Source organism: Trichoplusia ni, chromosome 18 (genome assembly GCF_003590095.1).
Source record: "Trichoplusia ni isolate ovarian cell line Hi5 chromosome 18, tn1, whole genome shotgun sequence".
Lineage (NCBI taxonomy): Eukaryota > Metazoa > Arthropoda > Insecta > Lepidoptera > Noctuidae > Trichoplusia > Trichoplusia ni.
In genome coordinates this window covers 6,256,893-6,277,087 of record NC_039495.1, presented here as the reverse complement: position 1 = coordinate 6,277,087, position 20,195 = coordinate 6,256,893, and the positions used below count along the sequence as shown (strand labels likewise).

Genomic DNA, 20,195 nt, shown 5'->3' with positions numbered 1-20,195 from the left:
TTGAAAATATTACAGTGCATCATTAGTACATTGCTATTACATTCATGATTTAAATTCTTCATAATATACAAATTATCTATCATTACCACTAACTTCCTAGTAACCAAAAACTCGACCATTCCGCCTATACAACAAAGGGGCGCGACCACATAGTCGCATTCAGTTATTCCTCTTCCATTCCCAGGGTTCGTTGGACGGGGACCCGGAGACTAGGGACTCGCAGGCGGAGAACAAGTCCCCGGACGACGGCAACGGGGGCTCCAAGCGTAGGGGACCGAGGACGACGATCAAGGCGAAGCAGTTGGAGATTCTGAAGTCGGCTTTCTCGCAGACGCCGAAGCCGACGAGGCATATACGAGAGCAGTTGGCGAAGGAGACCGGACTACCCATGAGGGTGATACAGGTTAGTGGGAATTTATAGTAATAGGAGAAGAGATAAAGAGAAAGTAACTGAGATATACTTACAATGTACGTCAGGATTTTGTTCTGGCGGAGATTTCGAACAGGATTAAAAAAAGGATTGAAACAATTGAAGATTTTTCCATCAGACTTGGCAGTTTTTGCAGTCTATTGAAAAATATGTTGTTTAACGCATGAAATAAGTCAGCATTCTTATTTTGCTTTCTTTCATCTGGTTTCAATAACCGTGCGAAAAGTTATTTCGAAGTAGAAAATTAAGGTCATAACTATAATATCACATAATATTACAATTGTGTGACCATTTTTTCTGGTAAACAAATAGCGTAGGTATTTCACGGTGGCTTTGTTAACGCTATAGCCGAATACAATTCGTTTATAAATGATTCGATTAGTTCATGTAGTGTTTTGATCTATTTTTCATAGTCTGCGTCGGTGGTCTAGCGTTTTTGTTATTGCCAAACCAAATCGATTCCACCAATCTATTTTTAACCGTGACCATTTCCCAAAATACTTTTATGCCTCTTTCGGCTACGCACTCAACATGTTAGGTATTTATGAAACATCTTTTAAAAATATTCGGTAGATGGGTCTATAGTCCAAAGTTTCGGTACAAATAATGGTGGCTGATAAAAATATTATGCGTATTAACGACATCGCTCAAAAGCTCCGCATAAAATTGATTTGTACAAACTTCTATTCATCACGCACAGGTCCACACAACCTTCGCACGGTAACCGTTACAAATGGCCGACACTCCATCATGGCGGGCGTTTCGAACATTCGCAAATTGAATATTGCGCTCACATCCGTACAATACTCTTACTATGAATTCTTAAAACAGAACTGTCGCGGAAGTGGAAGCAAGATGGCAATAACTGCGTATAGCGTCGTCTCGCTTCCATGTTTTCAACAGTCCTGGTATAAAAGCTCATGGTACGGGGACGGGAACGCCGCGCCGACGTGACAAATATCCTAATTAACGAACGCTCACTTGTAATATTGTGACACTGACAGAGATTTTGAATTCCGAACATAAATATTGGATATGAAGTTATAAATATTTTCGTCAATGATCCTTGCGAGCGATGAAAAGGTTATTTATTCCTGGGCGGTGCCAAACTGCATTTTGAAATGATGTGTTTTATAATTTGTTTGGCGACAATTCTCTTCTTTCTTTTGTAATTTTATTGACATAATTCATTAAAAGAAGAATGCTTAAGTAACTTTAAAAAAAAAACACTAGTTCTACAACCAAAAATGAAGGCACTTAGATCTTAAAACTGATTGTCCCCTATTAGAATCAACCAACGACCATTACGGTCTTGAATTCTTGAGTCACAATCAAGGAAAACGAGCAATTTTTTATCTATTTGGAGTTTTATCAACATTCAGCACTTAGGAAGCGGTGACGGGTGGGCAAAACTGGGTGCTGTCAATGTAATTTGACCTTCAAAAAGTGCTACTTAGTAGCCTAATTTGAATAAATGACTTTTGATTTTGATTTTGATTTTGATTCGCAGAATCCGCAATCAATTTTGCCGTCGCCGTCGGCATTGGAACTATACCTGGGGGTCTAACACAGTGTAACGATACCCAAAAGCCCTAACCTAATCTAACACATGGATCCCGCGATTCTCCACACCAACAGATGTCTGAGATCCGTCCGTCTGTCCGTCACGCTTTTTGCGCTCCTTCCTTGTTTCATCTTTTTTTGTCGGTCGGTTTCATTTATAAGAAAAAACCTTTGCTTTTTATCGAAATCTTGGTGTTTGCAAACGTAGCTCAAACGGCGTGTCGTCAACGTTGCGTCTTGATTTTCGAGTAATTAAGAAATTGTCATCTTTTGCTTCTTTGAGCAGTTTCACAAATTACGTTTCTCTTTGTGAAATAAAACAATGGATGATGTGGTTATAATTTGTAGATACTTCACCCTTTCTCGAAAGGTCATTGTAACTGCAAAGTTAATTGCAATAATGAAAAGAAAGTTCATTACCCGTTATTGTTTGTTTTAGAAATGCGATTACATGTAAGTATATATAAGACGATGCACATACAAAAGGTACTAATTATTTATGTGTGAAAAAGAGAACTTAAGTTCACAATAATTAATTTGTATGCGTACATCCAGTCTGCTCGGGTGACGATATGTTTACGGAACAAAAACAATGTCGTGTATGTTAAGTGGGATCATAAACAAGGTTTTTGTGTCCGCCCGTCGATCACGCCAGATCGCGCGTGTCAAATGTTTGTGCCACCGCCACATGTGCGCCCGCGCATAACTGTAAAATGACTTTTTGTTAACTGGATTTAACTAGTTAACAGTGTTAACGCCGCTGCACCGGTGCGTGTGAAATTTGCCGTTTGAAGACACCGCGACAGCTTTTTCTAGTCAAATCAATTTCCCACCTTATTTATTAGTAATTTATATTTCATCAATATTTAAATACACACTAAATACGATGAAATTAGGTAATTTAAAGGAAAATGTACATGTTCGTTCCACGTTTTTTGCTTAAAGAGTTGATTGGATATTTAAACGCTTTCTCAAGCTTAGAAAATTGTAATGCGGTATACACTATAAATATTAAATTTATGGACGAGATTTCATCAAACTTTACAGCTACGGTACTTTATGATCAAATGAAGAGTCTATGTCTACGTGGTATTTCCTTATTTTGAATTCATCTTAGACGTAGCGGATCCCTAAGTACTTATCCACCGACCATTTTAAAGCCTACATCATCCATTGATCACTCGTAAACTGCCTCTCCTTTGATCTCAGTTAAACCGCAATGTAATCTCAGTTTATTACACATATTTTCCAAACATCACGAAGATATGACAGGAATGCAGGAAGGGAACACAATCAAAATAACACTACACCAATATTGTTGCCACTCTGCCTCAACGTCTGTCAACCAACCGCGAAATGAGAAAAAAAAGATATTTTAATAAGTTCATTTATTGTAATTTCTTTTCCGTGACAGCCCTGTCGTCGTTGTCGCGCCCTTATTGGCTCATATTTTATTTTGACAGCTCGTGTAGTGTCTAACTAGGGTTGTCAAAGGGATCTTCATTAATTAAAAAGTTTGCGCATTTAACATTTTATTGCTAGGACGTAGCAATGATGAAGATTGATAGAAAATTAGTGAAGTTTGTTTTTTCTGCTGTTTATTTGTAATTAATTGCGTAGAAGAAGCTCCATTTATTAAAAATGTCATAATCAATCTTTTTTTGAATATTGTTGTAAAATACACGACTTAGTGTCTAGGGTATCAACTATTTGCATGTTTATAATTTTTTTGATTTTTTTTATGATTTTAATGATTTCACAATACAATAGATAAGAGAATTGCTTAAAAAAACATTTTTATATTTATAATTAGTTAAGTCATTATTTAACTTGTCAACAACCCTACATAAAAATAACATAGACATGTTTCTATTTGACACTCTTAAATTGACTCAAAGAAATATGAGAGTTCATAACGTAATATTTAATATTAGATGCCTTATATGAGTATTTGAGGCTTATTTTTTATAGGTTTACATTATAAATATCAGTTGGCCAGATCTTAATTTTTTTTTTACAATTAGCTCTCATACCGTGAAACGCCTTACGAATTCAGCTTTAGATAATGTTAGTATGATTAAAAAACAACAATTAATGAAATGTTTTATTCTAGGCAAAAAATAACAAAGAATATATAACTCGTTGAAATAAACATAATTCGTCAAAAACTCTTGTTTCTCGCTAATATTTACGCGACAAAACTCGCGTCATACGGCTGGCCACACGCAGCCCGACATCACATAAAAACTATGACTTATGAATAGATTAATCCAAGCATTATTTAACTACTTTGTAAATGTCATCGGCGTGTAGTTACACTTTACAAATTATTACCTAATTACCCTAGAAATATTCACCGCGCGTCCGAATTAGCATTCATAATTTTCGTACAAGATCATTAATCATTATTAAGTTAGTATTCATTGAGACAATTCCAGCACTATTAATTGTGATGGAGTAACATAAAGTTGATGGAGTCATTGATATCGACTATAATTACGTGACAAATTATGTAACAAGGATTCACATTTTTACAAGACCGGTCTATGAATATTCATTTTTCAGTACCTGTACGTCGTTTCTAGTTAATCACGAGTATTTTATTATTATTTGACGGGCATAGAAAGTAATTCCCACACGGAAGCTCGCGTCAGCCGTTGATTGATAGCGGGCGCGATAAAAACAGTTTGTCAGCGAGTCGCGAACACGTTATTATGTCACCACCGGCTACTGACGTGACGCGTCCTGATTAATGTGTCGTGTCGTGTGTGGCGGCCTTAATGCGAAGCTGCCGAACCTCATTTATAGCTCGAGTTGTCCGCGGTCAGGACGACAACTCAGGCAAAAACTTAGGACACACAGTAGACCTTTTACGTACAGTTTCTATGAAGAATAATCTTCTCACGTCTCCGATCTTTGGCCTTTTCTAAGAGTAAAATATCCGACGTCTTATTGACCAATGAAACAACTAATCTCTTAAAGTAAACCATCTTATTAATTCGTAATGCTCGACGCAACTTAACGTAAATCCTCGTTAAGAAGTAAGCCAAAGTAAGCGTGCCTCAAACCTTTCATTAGAATTGAATATTATTCAAATCGGAATATTATGAGTATGACGGTTAAAAAAAGACGTTCAATATTCAAAAAGACTGCGTCAATACCTCGACGTTCTTAAATGGCTTCGGACAATTATGAAGAAGAAATCCAAGTAAACGTCAGTGTCGAAATCAAAGTTGAATGAGCCGTACATCGGCGGTCGCACGGCCATATCTCATGTTTTAATATCCGTCGGCCACTTTGAACTGCCCCAAATAGGTACTATAACTTGCACAAGTTACGAGGCGAACGGGTAAACGTCGGTGTGACCGCGGCTTTACAGCCGAGCCGAGCTCACCCGATTCCAGACGAAGTTTTACGACAGATTGTTCAGTCCTTTTAATTGATTGGTTGTTCTTTAATTTATCTATCAATAAATTTATTTGGCTTGGCACTTAGGCCAGTAACGTAATGCTTGGCGGCATTTTCGTGTAAACTTTTGTCTCGCAAATCTGTTTTCCCATAATTATTTATCTTAAGTCTTAGCTAGAATCGCTATTAGTATAAAACATGTGAGTCCCCTTCTTTGTACTTCTTAGGGGCGGTTTTTCAATCGCTAGATAACTTCCGATGATAAGAAAAATAAAGTCTTTTTTTTTATTCGACGAATATGTTTGACGTATAAAAAATATGTCAAATGGCCATGTTTTTTAGTCAGGTACAAGTTATCTGACGATTGAAAAATCAGGCCTTGGTAGAATAAAATAATCGTCTTTTGTTAAAAGTATAACCGTTTCGTTTTCCGAAAATCAATGAAATCTTAACTTAACAACCTTTAATCTTTACTTAACTCCCTTTAATATACAGGATTCGCAAATCCACAATTTTCTTGGCTAAGTGAACGTAAATTAGGATTAAAAAACGCGTAAGGTTTTAAAAGGAGTAGTGTACAAGCCGCGAATGTTTCCACGTAAATGCATTCGGCGGACGATAACGTTTGCCGCGCGCGACAGGCCGCCCCTTGAATCCTCACTTTATCTAAAAACGGGGACACAAATGCAATAAATTCGTAATTTTAATCGTTATTATTAAAACAACGGCGTGGTATAAGCGTGAGGTAACAATAAAATGTCTATTTTACAGCGTTATATCGTGTCGGCTCTCGTAAAAATGTCGGTGGTACGGCGCGTAGCGGGATTTGCATCAAAACATGACGTTTAGTGTACTTATTGCGCATAAACGGCGTGGAGCTGGTGGCTCCATCTTGCGGCCGCGGCGTTATGCCCGATTGCCGCACGCAACAACCAGAAATCGTTTTTACGGAATTAAACTTCGCTGCGGTGACTTTATTTATTATTATGTTTACTGCTCATATTATTTTGGTTTGTTTAATGGCAGCACCTACACCTATTGTAGAGGTATTTTTACACAGGCTGTAGGCAGTACTTTACCGTAGTTTCAATGTTTTACTACTTAACGATAAAACGAACAGTAGCTCGTTAAGACTTTCGTTTAAGTTTATGAATAATCAACGTTATAACACCTTTTGTATAGAAAGTCATGCAACAATAGTAAAAAGGCAATAAAAGTACCGATGTTATGATTTATTATCGTGAAGACAGAAGCACCTTACATTGTCTGCTGAGGCAGGTGCGGCTCGACAAAGGGCTATTCCCGAACCAATAAATTATTAATTATGAAAAAATCCCTCGTAATACTAAGACTTACAAGTTTGCGAAATATTGACAAAAAATTCAAGAGCGGCGCCAAAAAATCCCTTTGTCTAGGAGACGTCCTGCGGGCACACTGTGCGGTGGTGGACAAAGCGAGGTAAAGTTGCCGACGCGGCGCTCACACTGGGACAAAGGGGCACCCCGTCAGGACAAAAAATGACATCATTTATTTTATTGCCCCGAGTGAGAATGTGGCACATTAATATTGCGTAGGCCTTAATGTTCCGATCGCCCTAGGCCGGTCATCACTCAATACGAACGTTGTCCATAAAAATATTACCTAAACAGATCCGTATTTTTCCAGTATTCGACCGCTCACGTCAAGAATCAGGCGTAATTATCTTAATTATAAATTAAACAATATTTTACAATCGAGAATCGTTTTATAAATCTAACGTTTGAGTTTTGCCGTTCTTTTTATTTTTAATGTTTATAGTATCCGGTTGTAAAGTTTTGAGGTTATTTCGCATTGTAAATCATTTTATTCGATGTTTTTACACTAGGTCGATTAAATCGTATGATGCGTTTATGGATGAAATAAACAAACCAGTTTTGCGAAATATAAAATTAAGAAAAAAAGAGATTAAATTTTCTTTTTCGTTGATAGACGAAGCAATTTATCGATATTATTTTTGGCCATCAACTCGGTGCTATATTTATTTATGTTTAGCATCTTTTAATATCTTAATCGATGATCGGTAATTGAAAAAATGATTCATTGCTTTCAGAACCGCCCCGAAATAAGGTCCGGTACATCTTAATTCGCTTATTATTACTACTATCAGTCCTAGGGCTGTCTCTAAATTGAATGACATAAAAGACAAGTCGATTTGCACTTAACTTAGGCTGTAGGAAAATCACTGCAAAAATCTATATTGCCTTAAACTGCACACTTGGCCTTGAAGAAGTGAATCCTGAAATATTATGCTTAAAAAATGTGTAATTCTTTTTCATTGAATAATGATTTAGTGAACTAACAACATATTTAACTAATAATTTTCCAAAAAGCAGCAGCCCTATTTATATGTAAACACGAGCGGCGCGTACGCAGCGATCCATCACGACGAGGCACGACCAGATTGATTTATTGTCAGTCGCCGCCATGTTCCCATAGTAGCCGACTTATAGCTAATTAATTGTAAGCTCTTCTACTGCGAACTATTGCAAATAATATCAAACATTTCTTAGACTGTTTTTGATGGCAGCAGACGGATTTACATCTTTTAGTTGCTTGGCAAAAGTAGGAATACATACATTTGGGTGTATGGTAACGTTTTGAATGCTGCTGAACTGTTTTGGACAAGATGTAAATAATTAATTAATTTGATAAAGATTTGTATGTTCAATTTGGTGTTTCTCGTCAGGTAGCTGTATCTCTCCACCATATTTTATTTTCCGTACCAGTCCACTATTGGACTGAAGCTTTGTTTAAGAGCTTGCTCGGTTTAAGATGCGCTAAAGCAGTTGTAATTGGTAAGTGCACTAGCGTTTTAGTTCTTGGATTGCTAGGAAATCCAAATCTGGCTTAACGCAATTTTTTGGGTGCGTTTCATAAAATTTTTACGACAACTTTTTCATGACAAAGTCCGTTGACCTTAATTGTTTGTTTAAAATACTTTTCTCATCATCATCGTTGACTTTACGGTCTACGCGTCTAGAGACGTGACAAAATTGACATCGATACGGGTCAGTAGGCACCCAGCTGTCAACAGACACTTTGCAAACAAATCAGAAAAAAAAATGGTGGCAAATTCCTGCGTTGATGGGAAATATATGAAGATTTTTTTGGCAGTAAGTTTGAAAGTTATTTATCTCAAATATCCATTTGTTCATATACTTACCTTAAGTTTAGTTACTAAGACTATGCAGGTTTCATGTTAAATCTTCATTTGTTTGATTTCTTCATCATTATCATTGTCAGCCTTCAATATCCCACTGCTAGCAGTTCCTCCCTTTTTGCTATTTCTTATATTTATTTATCTCTTACCTACGTCCTTTTTCTGTTATTTACCTCGTCTACTCATGTCATCTTAATTTCTATTACGTTTATTCCTATTCTAACTCTGCTCCTATCCTGGCTAGACATAGTGTTTTCTTAAACTCAGTATCTTATCTTTCAAAACCCATTTCATTGGGTACCTAATGATCACTGGGCACTAAAATAGATACTCTTTATAAGACAAGTTTCTAGAATTGCATCAGTTATCTATCTAACAGCCTGCCTCATCGCTACCACTGCTTGCTTCAAGTATCGCTATATCAAATGCTTTCTATGATTCGTCACGGCATTCTTACGTCACTTCATCATCATTTCCCTCTAGAGTCGCGCTTGGCTGGGCTTCGAGGTCATCTGTTGATTCCGCATCATGACGCCCGAATCCTCTTGCTTGGCCTTTACTTCCTAGACAACACTTCGTCTACAGTCTCTTTTGTAAATGTCGAAGGTGACTGATGTACTTTAGGAGTTACTACTGGTTTGATAATGTCTTGGTTATTTAGAATAGCGTTGTCAAGTTCAGTATTTCTTTCTATAGGAAATAGATTGTCCCTTCTTTATAACGTTAGTGTTTATGCTGACAATAAATTGTTCATGTCGAAACGACTAAGCTGTCAACATCGTTGCACTTTCTCAAAATCTCTGATCACATTGACAAGTTACAATATTGGGTGCTCAAGCTCCCTCTAGGGTCTAAGTCTTAATTAATCTAAAATAAATATAAAAAGTTATTTGGAAGAATATTCAAACTAAATGAGTCACTTTCTATGTTTTATTAATTTGATTTATATGATTTGAACCTTAATTAATTTGAGACCACGTAACCTCTTCAATGCGCAAAAAGTTATACTGAATGTATACGCAATATATTTGGCTTTATTTATTACAAAAACCTATCGGCTTTGCTACTTACAGGAAGCAGTCACATTTCAACTGTATTACTCACGATCGCCAATTGTTTCTGCTGTTAGAATTTGATAAAAGTGAGCGGGATTGCTCAGAGCTATATTTATTTATTGTAAATTGTTCACGAAAGTATTGCGTTTAACCACTAAACCGCAAAACTGTAGCGATACGTTGTGGTCGAATGCTATTCTATTACATTCCATAAAATAATTTAAAAAAATATGTTTATCGTATCCAGAGTGATTTCAAAAACCACCTTCCTATTTCTCTCAATTAAAAATGTTTGTTTAAACTTCATTAAGTGTTCAAACAAAATAATTTCACTTTAGGTATAAACAGCCCACATACCTTACATCGTATTTTTATTGTGTAACAGCACAAAACGATAGCTTATCTACGGCCGTTAATATAAAACCTACGGCACTAAAATGAAGTGAGATAAGACCGCCATCTTGAGAAGCGTGACCAATAGCGTGAGCGAGCGTTATCAGAACAGTAACTGATAACAGTTTGATTTATACATTCTCAATGGTGATTGGTGGAACGGTTACACACGCCTGCGTTGTTTATCAGAAATTAAAAATGGAATCTTGTTAGTAAGAGAAATGGGTCGTGCTTTATGGCATTCTGATGCACATTAACCCATTTCACTTTATGTGCTTTTCGTGTCCTTCGGAAATTTAATAGTTTGACTTACCTTCCCGACTGTCTCTCCTTGAGTTTTCCTGATATAAAACCACCAAACATTAACCACCTTATGTTACCAGCTTTTTGTAATACCTACATTCTATACAAATAAATTTCTGATTCTGATTAAAGTTCATTCAGATTTAATACGTATTGAAGAGATTCATTGGGCTTCTACGAACATAAATTAGTTTTTAATTCTATAAAAATAAAAATCTTCACTCGATGTCTATTGCGCGTTACTCCCCATAATTAAACTCTAAATCAAAAGCACGTGACAGCTTCAAATAAGTGTTGCAAGTACAAAAATAGACACGTCAGTGGCGACACGAAAATAACACAACAAGTAGTTAATGCAGTCATTTTGAGAATCTAATTAACTAAAATAAGACGAGTCACAAATTGGTCGGTTAAAAAAGATTGCTGACACGGTAAATTTAGTTCCACATCGAGAACATACTGTTTTGAGTTTTTTAAATTAAATAAATCTGTCGAGGGAAACGGGTTGGCGAGAATGATTGATGTATTATTTTTAATAATTTATTTTTAAAGTGTAATTATTTTATGTTAGGAATTTCTGAGTTTAATAATAAATTTGGAACATGTTTTTTATTTAAAGACATTATGTAATTGATTGGAAATCTCTAAGATTGAGCTTTGAGTTATCATTTTTTTATATAGATTTAGTAGTTTGAAAAAAGTAATGTAGGTGCGCTATTTGTTTTTTATTTGTACAGACAGACTGATTATGAAACTTATACGCTGTTAACTAATTAGTACCAGTATTTTTACACAACTTCATATAATCCGAGTACCCAACAACATCCCGTCCAATTTACATCTGTAGTGAATACAAAAAGTCTGGTTTCTCGTGCTGTTCAATTTCGCGTGGAAACAATTTACTTTTACCTCGGCGCGCGGCGGCGAGCGCTACGCCAATTGGATGCAGATGGCGCATGAGCTGCGCTCGCCCTGTGGTCGCGTCTTCACAAAACTCACGCTCTTGTTGCCCCTTTTTAAATTTCAACGTCTGCGTTTGTTTTTACCCTGTGGCACGCTTCCGACATTTTTATTGTCGAACGTGACTCAAAAATTGATATCGAATTACCAATACATCAACTCCTCTTGTAATACACTAAGGACTCCAACAAAAATACATGATAATGAATTATCGAACAAATTGCGGCCGTCCTCATCAATATTCGGCGAGTACCCGCGAGGGTGCCCAAAATTCGCGTCCCTGTCCCACATGGCGCATGACACGGTAAAGTTTATGGCGGAACGAAAAACGAAAACAAAAATACGGTCAGCACAACTGTTCGGATACTGGCGGGTAGATTGTGTCGCGGCCGGCGGGGGGCCGACCGCCCGCCGCGCGCCTCTCAACGCTCTAAGCCCAAATTACTAGTTCACCTCAGTTGCAAGATTACACATCCGACTCTAGGCACTGCACCGTGTCGTAACTAGTCGTAAGCTTAAGCCTAAATTGGGTTTGCTTTCATATATCTGCCAGTTGCGGCACTGAATGTTCTTATCTGGGAGATTAATTCCATCCACCTGTGTTGTTTGGAATGTTTTGCTTCAGCTAAATAGCATTGGTTTGGAATTGAAAAGCTGGAGGACTAATGATAGCTGCTCTAGTGTTAGCAAATGTCTGGCGCAGTGTTCGTGTTATTTCGAGATTCGGTACTGAGGACTCATTAGCGCTGGGGGGCGCCTCTGCCGCAGGTAGGCCGACGCTCCGGTGTTATTTATATTGAGGGCGAACAGAACAATGTTCAGGCCGATCACTTATTAATCATCTCTTTATTCGAGCCGGCTGGGTGATTCTGCCTCTTGTGATGCCGAATAACAATAGATAAACAAAAAAGCAATATGTTACGAGCTTTCGTGCTACAGATAATGGATTACACTATTTATTCTTCTCAACCGTAATGGTTAATTCTAGTAATATAAAAAACGTGAAAAGTTCGGACTACTAAGCGGCAGATTTGACAATTAGGCAAAGTTTTTTGGAAGCTATTTAATAACTATGAGGAAGTTAATAAGAAACGAATTAAGAACTTACCTACAACTTTTACTTCGCATAAATTTTCAAGTCGAGAGCTAGACGCAAACGAATAGATTTCGCATAAACATGTTTGATGTTGCATGCCCGTTGGGAACATTATGACATGGTGAGGTATACTCACATTATGTCGACATTCCACGGTCCCGCTACAAACAAGACTACACACATTGAGGTATTACTAGTCGATATATAAAAGGCTTCGGGGCTTCGCGACGCGAAAACATCACGTAGGTACGGAGGCGTACTGGCTGTACAGTTAATCCGTCCAAGTTTATGCCTCGGTAGTTAATACTGAGGTTTTAGTGGGGTTAGGTTAAGAGAATGGCCCCTCACAGCGGTGCACGTATGAAATATAGTGTTTAACACCACGCGGCTTGTACGGCGAGCGCCCCGCGGCGCGGCGCGGGACAGTCCGCGCCGAACACATCGTCACCCTACCCAGCGCTCCTTTATACTCAAACTTCGGACTTTCTTTCTCGAAAACGCTATAAAATCTAGCCTTTATAGACTCTGCGTATTGTTGTGCTGATGTATATTTATTGTAATCATAACACTTGGGTTTATAGACCGTTTGTGTATTCGTACATTTTGAAAAGGTATCATTTGCAAGACATAGCTTAAAATATTCCGTGTTTAGACTTGTAGTATTTTGATCTGGAGAGTTTCTTGTTGAATATTTATACTTGAGCTTGCGGGCTAATAATATAATAAAGACCAAACCGATACTTAGCTGGTTATGGTCATGTTATTTTATTTGTAGTGGGACTACCTTTGATACACTGGTTATCTGTAAATATTATAGGTATCCACGTCATACACAGTTAGGAATCCTTAGGCATTTCCTATGTTTGCTGTTGGGTGTTCGTTAATAAATAATAACTACTGGTGCTAAAACGCTACCGGTTCGAAACAAATGATACTCATTTCTGCTCAACGAGTGCTGGGACAGTGATTCATGTTTCGTCACTGTATTCATTTTGAACAGACATACTATGTTTTAAGTATAGTGTTGTAGCAATATAACATGTAAATATTTTAAAAGAATATAGCAGAATGGCAAATGACGCAGTTTAGTGTCGGTTCATTACGTTTTTAATATGAAGTCTGTCAAAGTAATCTTGGATGGTTAATTTATTTGTATACATTATTTAAATTAATAATAATAAAGTCAATATTTATGTAAGTATTGTTTGTTCCTTTTAAATTAATATTAAGGTATACCTAATGGAAGATAGTTAATTTTTTACTGTCTTAAGATGGATTATTAAAAATCGATTTAGGAAAATTTAAAACTGAGAATCGGCTGTTATATATTTTCATAATCCATACCATTTTTAATCGTATGTAATAATTCTTCTACACCAAAATTTCCCTACAAATAATTAATATGAAAACTATGACCAGAGTTTTTTTCCGGGTCATCTAGTATTAGTACAAAATACTGATACAGGACTTTAAACTATTTTGGATCAGGTCAGTATAATAGTAACAGTTACCTGTTCCGAATATATTCCACATTAAACGATCAAGTATAATTTTAAAGGAACATAGGCTAACTGCTCTAATAACGTGGTTATCTACGAAATATGTAAGTTTTCTTATTTTTAATGGCTGGAGTTTTTGTCGGCTTGATCTATTGGTACGATTAAGTAATAAAAGTAATAACTATAAGCTTTAATGTTAAGCAACGGAACAGGTTCATTTTATCGGGTATGGTGAGCAAAATAACTTTACTGCTACTTCTTAAACTTCAATGATTATTTAGTGACGTGTAAATTATTACAAAAATTGATTTTTTCAATAGAAGTCCATATGATTTACGTAATTCACTGTTTATCAGTCTACAAAAAAAAAAAGTTAGTGGCCCCGCGTTTTTCTTTTTTTGGAAAATATATTTGTCTCTATGCCTGCGAATTCAAAATTCACAAAACACGGAGATCGTCACTTGTTTGTCATACTGTTTTGATGTCATTGTCCCACAAAATATTTATGCAATAGTAAGTAACAACTAATCTGCTTCTACTCTACAAACCTACTGATTGTCCGAAGGTCGTAGAGCTGGCTACCGATGAGTGGCGAAATATAATTTACTATCGTAAACGATACAACCGTTTAGGAGATGAAAACAGCTTGTGATTAGATGCAAACGCACCTACGTAGCGCATAAATATACTATATGTATAGGTTTATGTTAATTTTATTGCTTTTATAAAGTGGTATTGATAGGTTTAGATCGAAGTCTAGATTTGCTGTCTTGTAACGTAACCTTTTACGTAAATCTTAGATTTATAGCTCATGACTAGTTTTAATATCTATACCGTCTTTAGTAATAAAACTGTTTGTTTGTATGTCTAAACTATTGATCAAATTATGTTTAAATAGAGAGTTCCGTATGCAAATGGTAAAAAGGAAAACCTATGAACTAAGTTATGTAAGATGTACGTCTGTCCGTCCCTCTTACATGTACGCACGAGAATCATTATCAATATCAGGTATTCATCTAATATATAAAATTCCGCATCATTCCAAAACGGCTTAACCGATTTTTACCAAATTTTATATGCCTATTCAGTAGGTCTGAAAATAGAATATCATCTATTTTTCATACCTCTAAGTGTTAAGGGTTGCTCACACTAAAAATATATTTTATTTTTTGGACGATATTGTTTGTAGGCATTAAAAATACATACAACTAGAAATAATTTATTACAACGTTTGCTGGGTCAGCTAGTATAATATTAAATAGGTATTTAGAATCATGATATGCGTATTATTTTTAAGTTTTCTTTCCGTGTAAATTATAGAGCGGTATTAGCGGATACTCGTAAAAGACGAAGGATATTTCCTTAATAATACTTACCGTTTTAACTTTTCACGGACTTCCTTCGGTATGGTATTAGTCGAGTCCCTCACCACCGTTTATAGACAGCCGTAGTTGTGGAAGAGAGATGCCACTATACGTAATGTACGCTGTCGCGTTCACACATCTTCACTTGTCTTTAGGAAGCGGAGGTAGTTCTCGTTTTTTCTTATGGTAAGTCAAGATGAAATGAAAATTGTATGAGAAGTTGATAATTTTAAAGCAAAAAGTAAATTATTACTTTTATGGTCATATTATTATGTAGGTATCTGGTTTTATGTTCTTAATAAATTGCACTGAACATTGTCAAATATTTTTTTTTCCGAAAATACAAAATTGACCTTGTCTATAATCACAGATATCCAAAAATCATTTCGTTTTACTAGAACCATTAATCAAAGTTTATGTAAGAGAATTAGATCAGGTTGTGAATGTGTTTTCTGTGCAAATGGCGTGCGTGGGCCAGGCCGCGGCGAGATCAAAGCGTGCGCGTGCGCAGCGGGCACAGCGCGCGACCTCACTATAAACTTCTCCTTTTCTTTATATTTTGTAAAAAATATTACGCAAATACACACAAATGAAATAATTTACCGTTGGTTTATATATTTACGACTTTTGTACGATCATTATACGGTAATTTTGCGTAAATAATGTATCCGAAACGCTATATAAAGTGCTATAAAACAGCGCTATTTTAAAAGCTGTTAAAATAAAAAATATATTGTTTTTTGTCATAAACTATCTACTACCAGGAAATTTTACAAAAAGAAACCTATTTTACTAAGGATATAAACGTTAATAATGAAATTCAAACCAATTTATTGTAAAATTTAACACTTGGTGTCCTAGTGCAAACGTCTAATACATTATTCAGAAGTATCGCACGACAACTACTTTAGACAATGACCCTTAAATCTTTACAATAGGGTTAAATTTCGTATGTCAATGTTTTCCTGTAAGTTTATTTTACATGCACAGTTAATAGTCTTGTCCTTGTATAATGAAATCCATCATTCTAAGGGCAGGTGTTAGACTGAACATAACGTAACGTAGGTAATTCAATTATGTATCTACCTATATTTTTTGTAGGAAGTTTGGTTCAGAATGCTTTATTATACTTGATCGTGCCTTGTTTTTTTATAATATAAATACATAAAAATTCACTTTCTTTGAAGTAAATTTTCATACTTGTGGTATTTTTTGCGAAGTTTTTAAGATGAAATGATTTAAACCTCGGCCAGGACTTGAACCTAGTTCTTGCATTCGTTTTATTCATTGTGTAAAAGATCGTTTTTCATAACACAATACGAACTCCATCCGCAGGGCAGTAAGTTATTAAGAAATAATTATCAGTAATATAAAAAAAATAAACTTAGGTAAACAACATGTCTTCGCTACTTCTCAATCATAGACCATAATAGACACCTAGCCTTCAAAAAAAAATCCGTGTCAATGGCACGCGATATTCAGGCGCTACACATGAACGCGGAGCGAATATAATGGCGGTAACACACGGCACATAATCGCCGCGACCACGCGCGATCCGGCGTTACACAACTTACAGATTAGTGACGCGGCCAGCACGCGACGCGGTAACGCGCCGTGAACGCGACAACACAGCTCCAGCTATCTCAAAAAAGAAATAAATTAATTGCTAGCAAATTAGACATGATAATTGCTTCATCTTGGCTAAACAAGCGCGTAATTACGTGATTACCAATATATTTAGCGTTTTTTACTTTTACTCTAGCTATTTCGTAACGATTTGAAATTTGTTCTGGAATTAAAAATAAAGTAAATGTTGTCGTAAAAAATAAATGGAAGTGGCAATAACAAACATGCGACCACAGTGCGGTTATTTTTATTTAGCATTTCTGTTCACATGACGTTTTCTCTTTAATATACATACCTTTATTGCTATTCTACTTTATGTCGTGGTCACTATAACTAATACTGATGAAGGACGTGCCAGCTACGGTTCGTGCATAACCTAGTTGTAACTAGGACTCAATGAAAATTAGTGCTTAACGACTTTCGAAATAATGACGCTGAAATATTTTTAGACTTGTACCTTGGAGGAATTTATTACCATCAATTAAAGTTAATCTTGAATGGATCAGATGGGTGTGATGGAGAGTTAATTTTGTCCAAAAACTAACCTCTCGCTTTCTTCGACAGGTGTGGTTCCAAAACAAGCGATCGAAGGAGCGTCGTCTGAAGCAGCTGACGTCAATGGGCCGGGGCCCGTTTTTCGGCTCGTCTCGCAAGATGCGCGGCTTCCCGATGAACCTCTCCCCAGGAGGGCTAGAGGAGGGCCCGCCGGGGTTTCCTTACTTCGCGACAGCAGATGGCAAGTTCGAGTTTGGCTATGGCCCGCCGTTCCACCATGATGCGCCGTTCTTCCATCCGCCTCCGACCATGCCCTTCAACCAGCCAGGTTGGTAGACTTTTTGGTACAGCCTATCTCATCTTTACGCACGGCGCCATGTGTGTTAACCCTTATAAATAAATATACAGTGACATTCTGTGTTATAAAAGGTTTAAGTTGGTGTTAAAACGCACACACAGCGTCACGCGCACAGATGAGTTGAACTGTCTATATCATTTTTTAAATAAGATTCTGTTCCTGTTCTCCAAATTCCAAATTCACGATTCAAATGTAATGGATGTTCTAATTGTTCTAAAGAGGTTTATAACTTTATTTAAATATAGACTGTCGATTCTACCGTTTCAATGTCAAGCTCGATTTCAAATGTTCGTTACCTATTTGTAATGACTGTGCACGTATCTCTGTCCGCAATTTGCAAATCAGGGCCAAGTTCAGTCGTAATCGTAATGGTTTGTACGAACGACACGCTCCAGCCATGAGACGGTCGAAAGCGTGAATATCAGTAATTAAGATTTTCATGTCTTGCGCGACTGTTATTATAAAAGTTTTATAGCCTCACATAATATTATATAGTGTGGGAACGATAAGAATTATGATGATTGTGACTGGTATCAATACCTAACGTTTAGTTTGTGACTTTAACAAACATTCCTACTTTATCAAGCTACTTGCCTACTTCTAAGAAATATTGTTGAATTGAATTTTGAATCGAAAATCCATAACATAACGTCTGGCAATAGTTTTTATAATAGCGTCTGTCTTACCATAATTTAATTAGGCATCAAAAGGCCCATATGACCTAACCGACCACAGTCTAGTTTTTGCCATCCCAGTATCTAACGAGAGCAGGTCGTTTCGCAGGCGGTATGGAGACGCTTCCCGGCGGGGAGTTTCCCGAGCAGTTCCCTCCACCTGACCACCTGGTGCTGCCGCGGCCCTCCTCGCCCGAGTTCACCTTCGGCGACGGCCCGCCGCCCCTGCACCCCGAGGGGCTGGTCTGGTAGCTCAAGCCGGAGCCGCGGGACTTCCACGACTGATGCGGCTCGACAGGCTACAAAGTGGACTTTAACAGTGCTATTAACTGAATATTACAATGAACGACAAAAGACGCAGTGTTTATGTGATTTTAGTTCCGTTAGGTTAGTTCCCGCTTTCAGCTTCTCAGGTTTGTTGTCATTATGTTGGCAATGGTTTTCTGTTGTAGATTTGGTGCTATCAATTTTATTTTTTAAGTTTCGAACCATGCTTTCTGTTCGTCGTTTGTTTTGCGAGTATCTGTGGTGAGCGATCTTTTTTTAAATGTGTGTTCCATGGTATTAAAACTCTTTGGTTGAAATAAAAAAGATCTAAGATATGACCTTGATAATAGACATTCGTTCTAATGGATGGGCCTCACTCATTAACCTTTTTACATAAATCAAATCCCGGTTAACAGATGCACGAGTGTTTACAATTTAAAGTAGCTCGAATCGATTTCGCATCGTTTACTTTTTGAAACCATTAAATTACTTAATCGATCGTTTTGTTTTACATTGTGAATAAGCCAGGCATTGTGAATACTTAGAAGTACATGTACAGATAGCTATTGTAATAGATAATTTATTAAGTTAAATAGAAGGAATAATTTATTTACAATGGGTTACATAACATAACTTATATAAGAGTAATTTTGGTTCCTATACTAAGATAGATACAGTTTGAGCATTTTTTTTGTATATTTATTATTAATTAATATCTTATTCGTTAATTAAGTACAATCTGTTAGTGTAACGATAGATGGACATAATTGTAAATAATCGGTGTATATAAATGTATCGTTTAAGGTAATATGTACTTAATTATTATTAGAATAAGTATCATTGTACGTTAGCCGACCATTATAGTTTTGTTTTTTTACATCTAACAACTAAATCGTGCTTATTCATTTTATGTTTGTAAATAATTAAAAAATGGGAAAAGGAATTATGTAAAATGTTCTGTGACTTACTCTTTCTTATAAAAAGATATTTGGAATCTTTTATTTTTCTTTTCAAAGGTGTAATATTTAAATAAAAGACATCATTTTGTTTGTATGTTTTTCATCCGTACCGAAATAGTTCTTTCTTTAAAAACCGTTACTTCACAATTTAAAAACCTCAATTAACACGATCTAGCTTTTAGTAACACTGTAAATTAATCTCACAAAGTATTTTTCGAAAGAATTTCCATACATTTAAGAAGTTGTTAGTAAAAATACAAAATGTACGTTTCGAGTCACGAATATAATTTTATCTTTTAGAAAATGTTTTAAAAATATATTGAATACCTTATTCTATTAGCTGAAGTCACGTCTTTGGTTTAAAGGAACAAAGTTTTCAGTTAACTAAGTTAAAATGGCGGATGAAACTTACAAAGTTTCAAGCGAAAGTGACATCTTTACATTTCAAAAATTATGAACATTTTTGCTCGTGATGAAAGTTTTACCCAAAAAAGATAGTCGTTATTCGAAATTTAAATCTTAGTCGAAGAAATGATGTAAACAAAC

General features: G+C 36.2%; 1 protein-coding gene across 3 annotated transcripts in view; it reads left to right on the top strand.

The window, feature by feature from the left end:
- Nucleotides 1-19,629, top strand: part of LOC113502873 (LIM/homeobox protein Lhx5) — a 60,421-nt gene extending 40,792 nt beyond the window's left edge. The window contains exons 5-7 of one of the 3 annotated variants that reach the window (XM_026884609.1): nucleotides 185-403; nucleotides 17,461-17,719; nucleotides 18,521-19,629. In XM_026884609.1, the coding sequence (XP_026740410.1) occupies nucleotides 185-403; nucleotides 17,461-17,719; nucleotides 18,521-18,675 (633 nt within the window). In that variant the 3' untranslated portion in view covers nucleotides 18,676-19,629. Of the gene's footprint in view, nucleotides 1-163; nucleotides 404-17,460; nucleotides 17,720-18,520 lie in introns of all 3 variants that reach the window. The other 2 variants (XM_026884608.1, XM_026884605.1) reach the window with 2 other exon arrangements.
- Nucleotides 19,630-20,195: the final 566 nt, after the last annotated feature.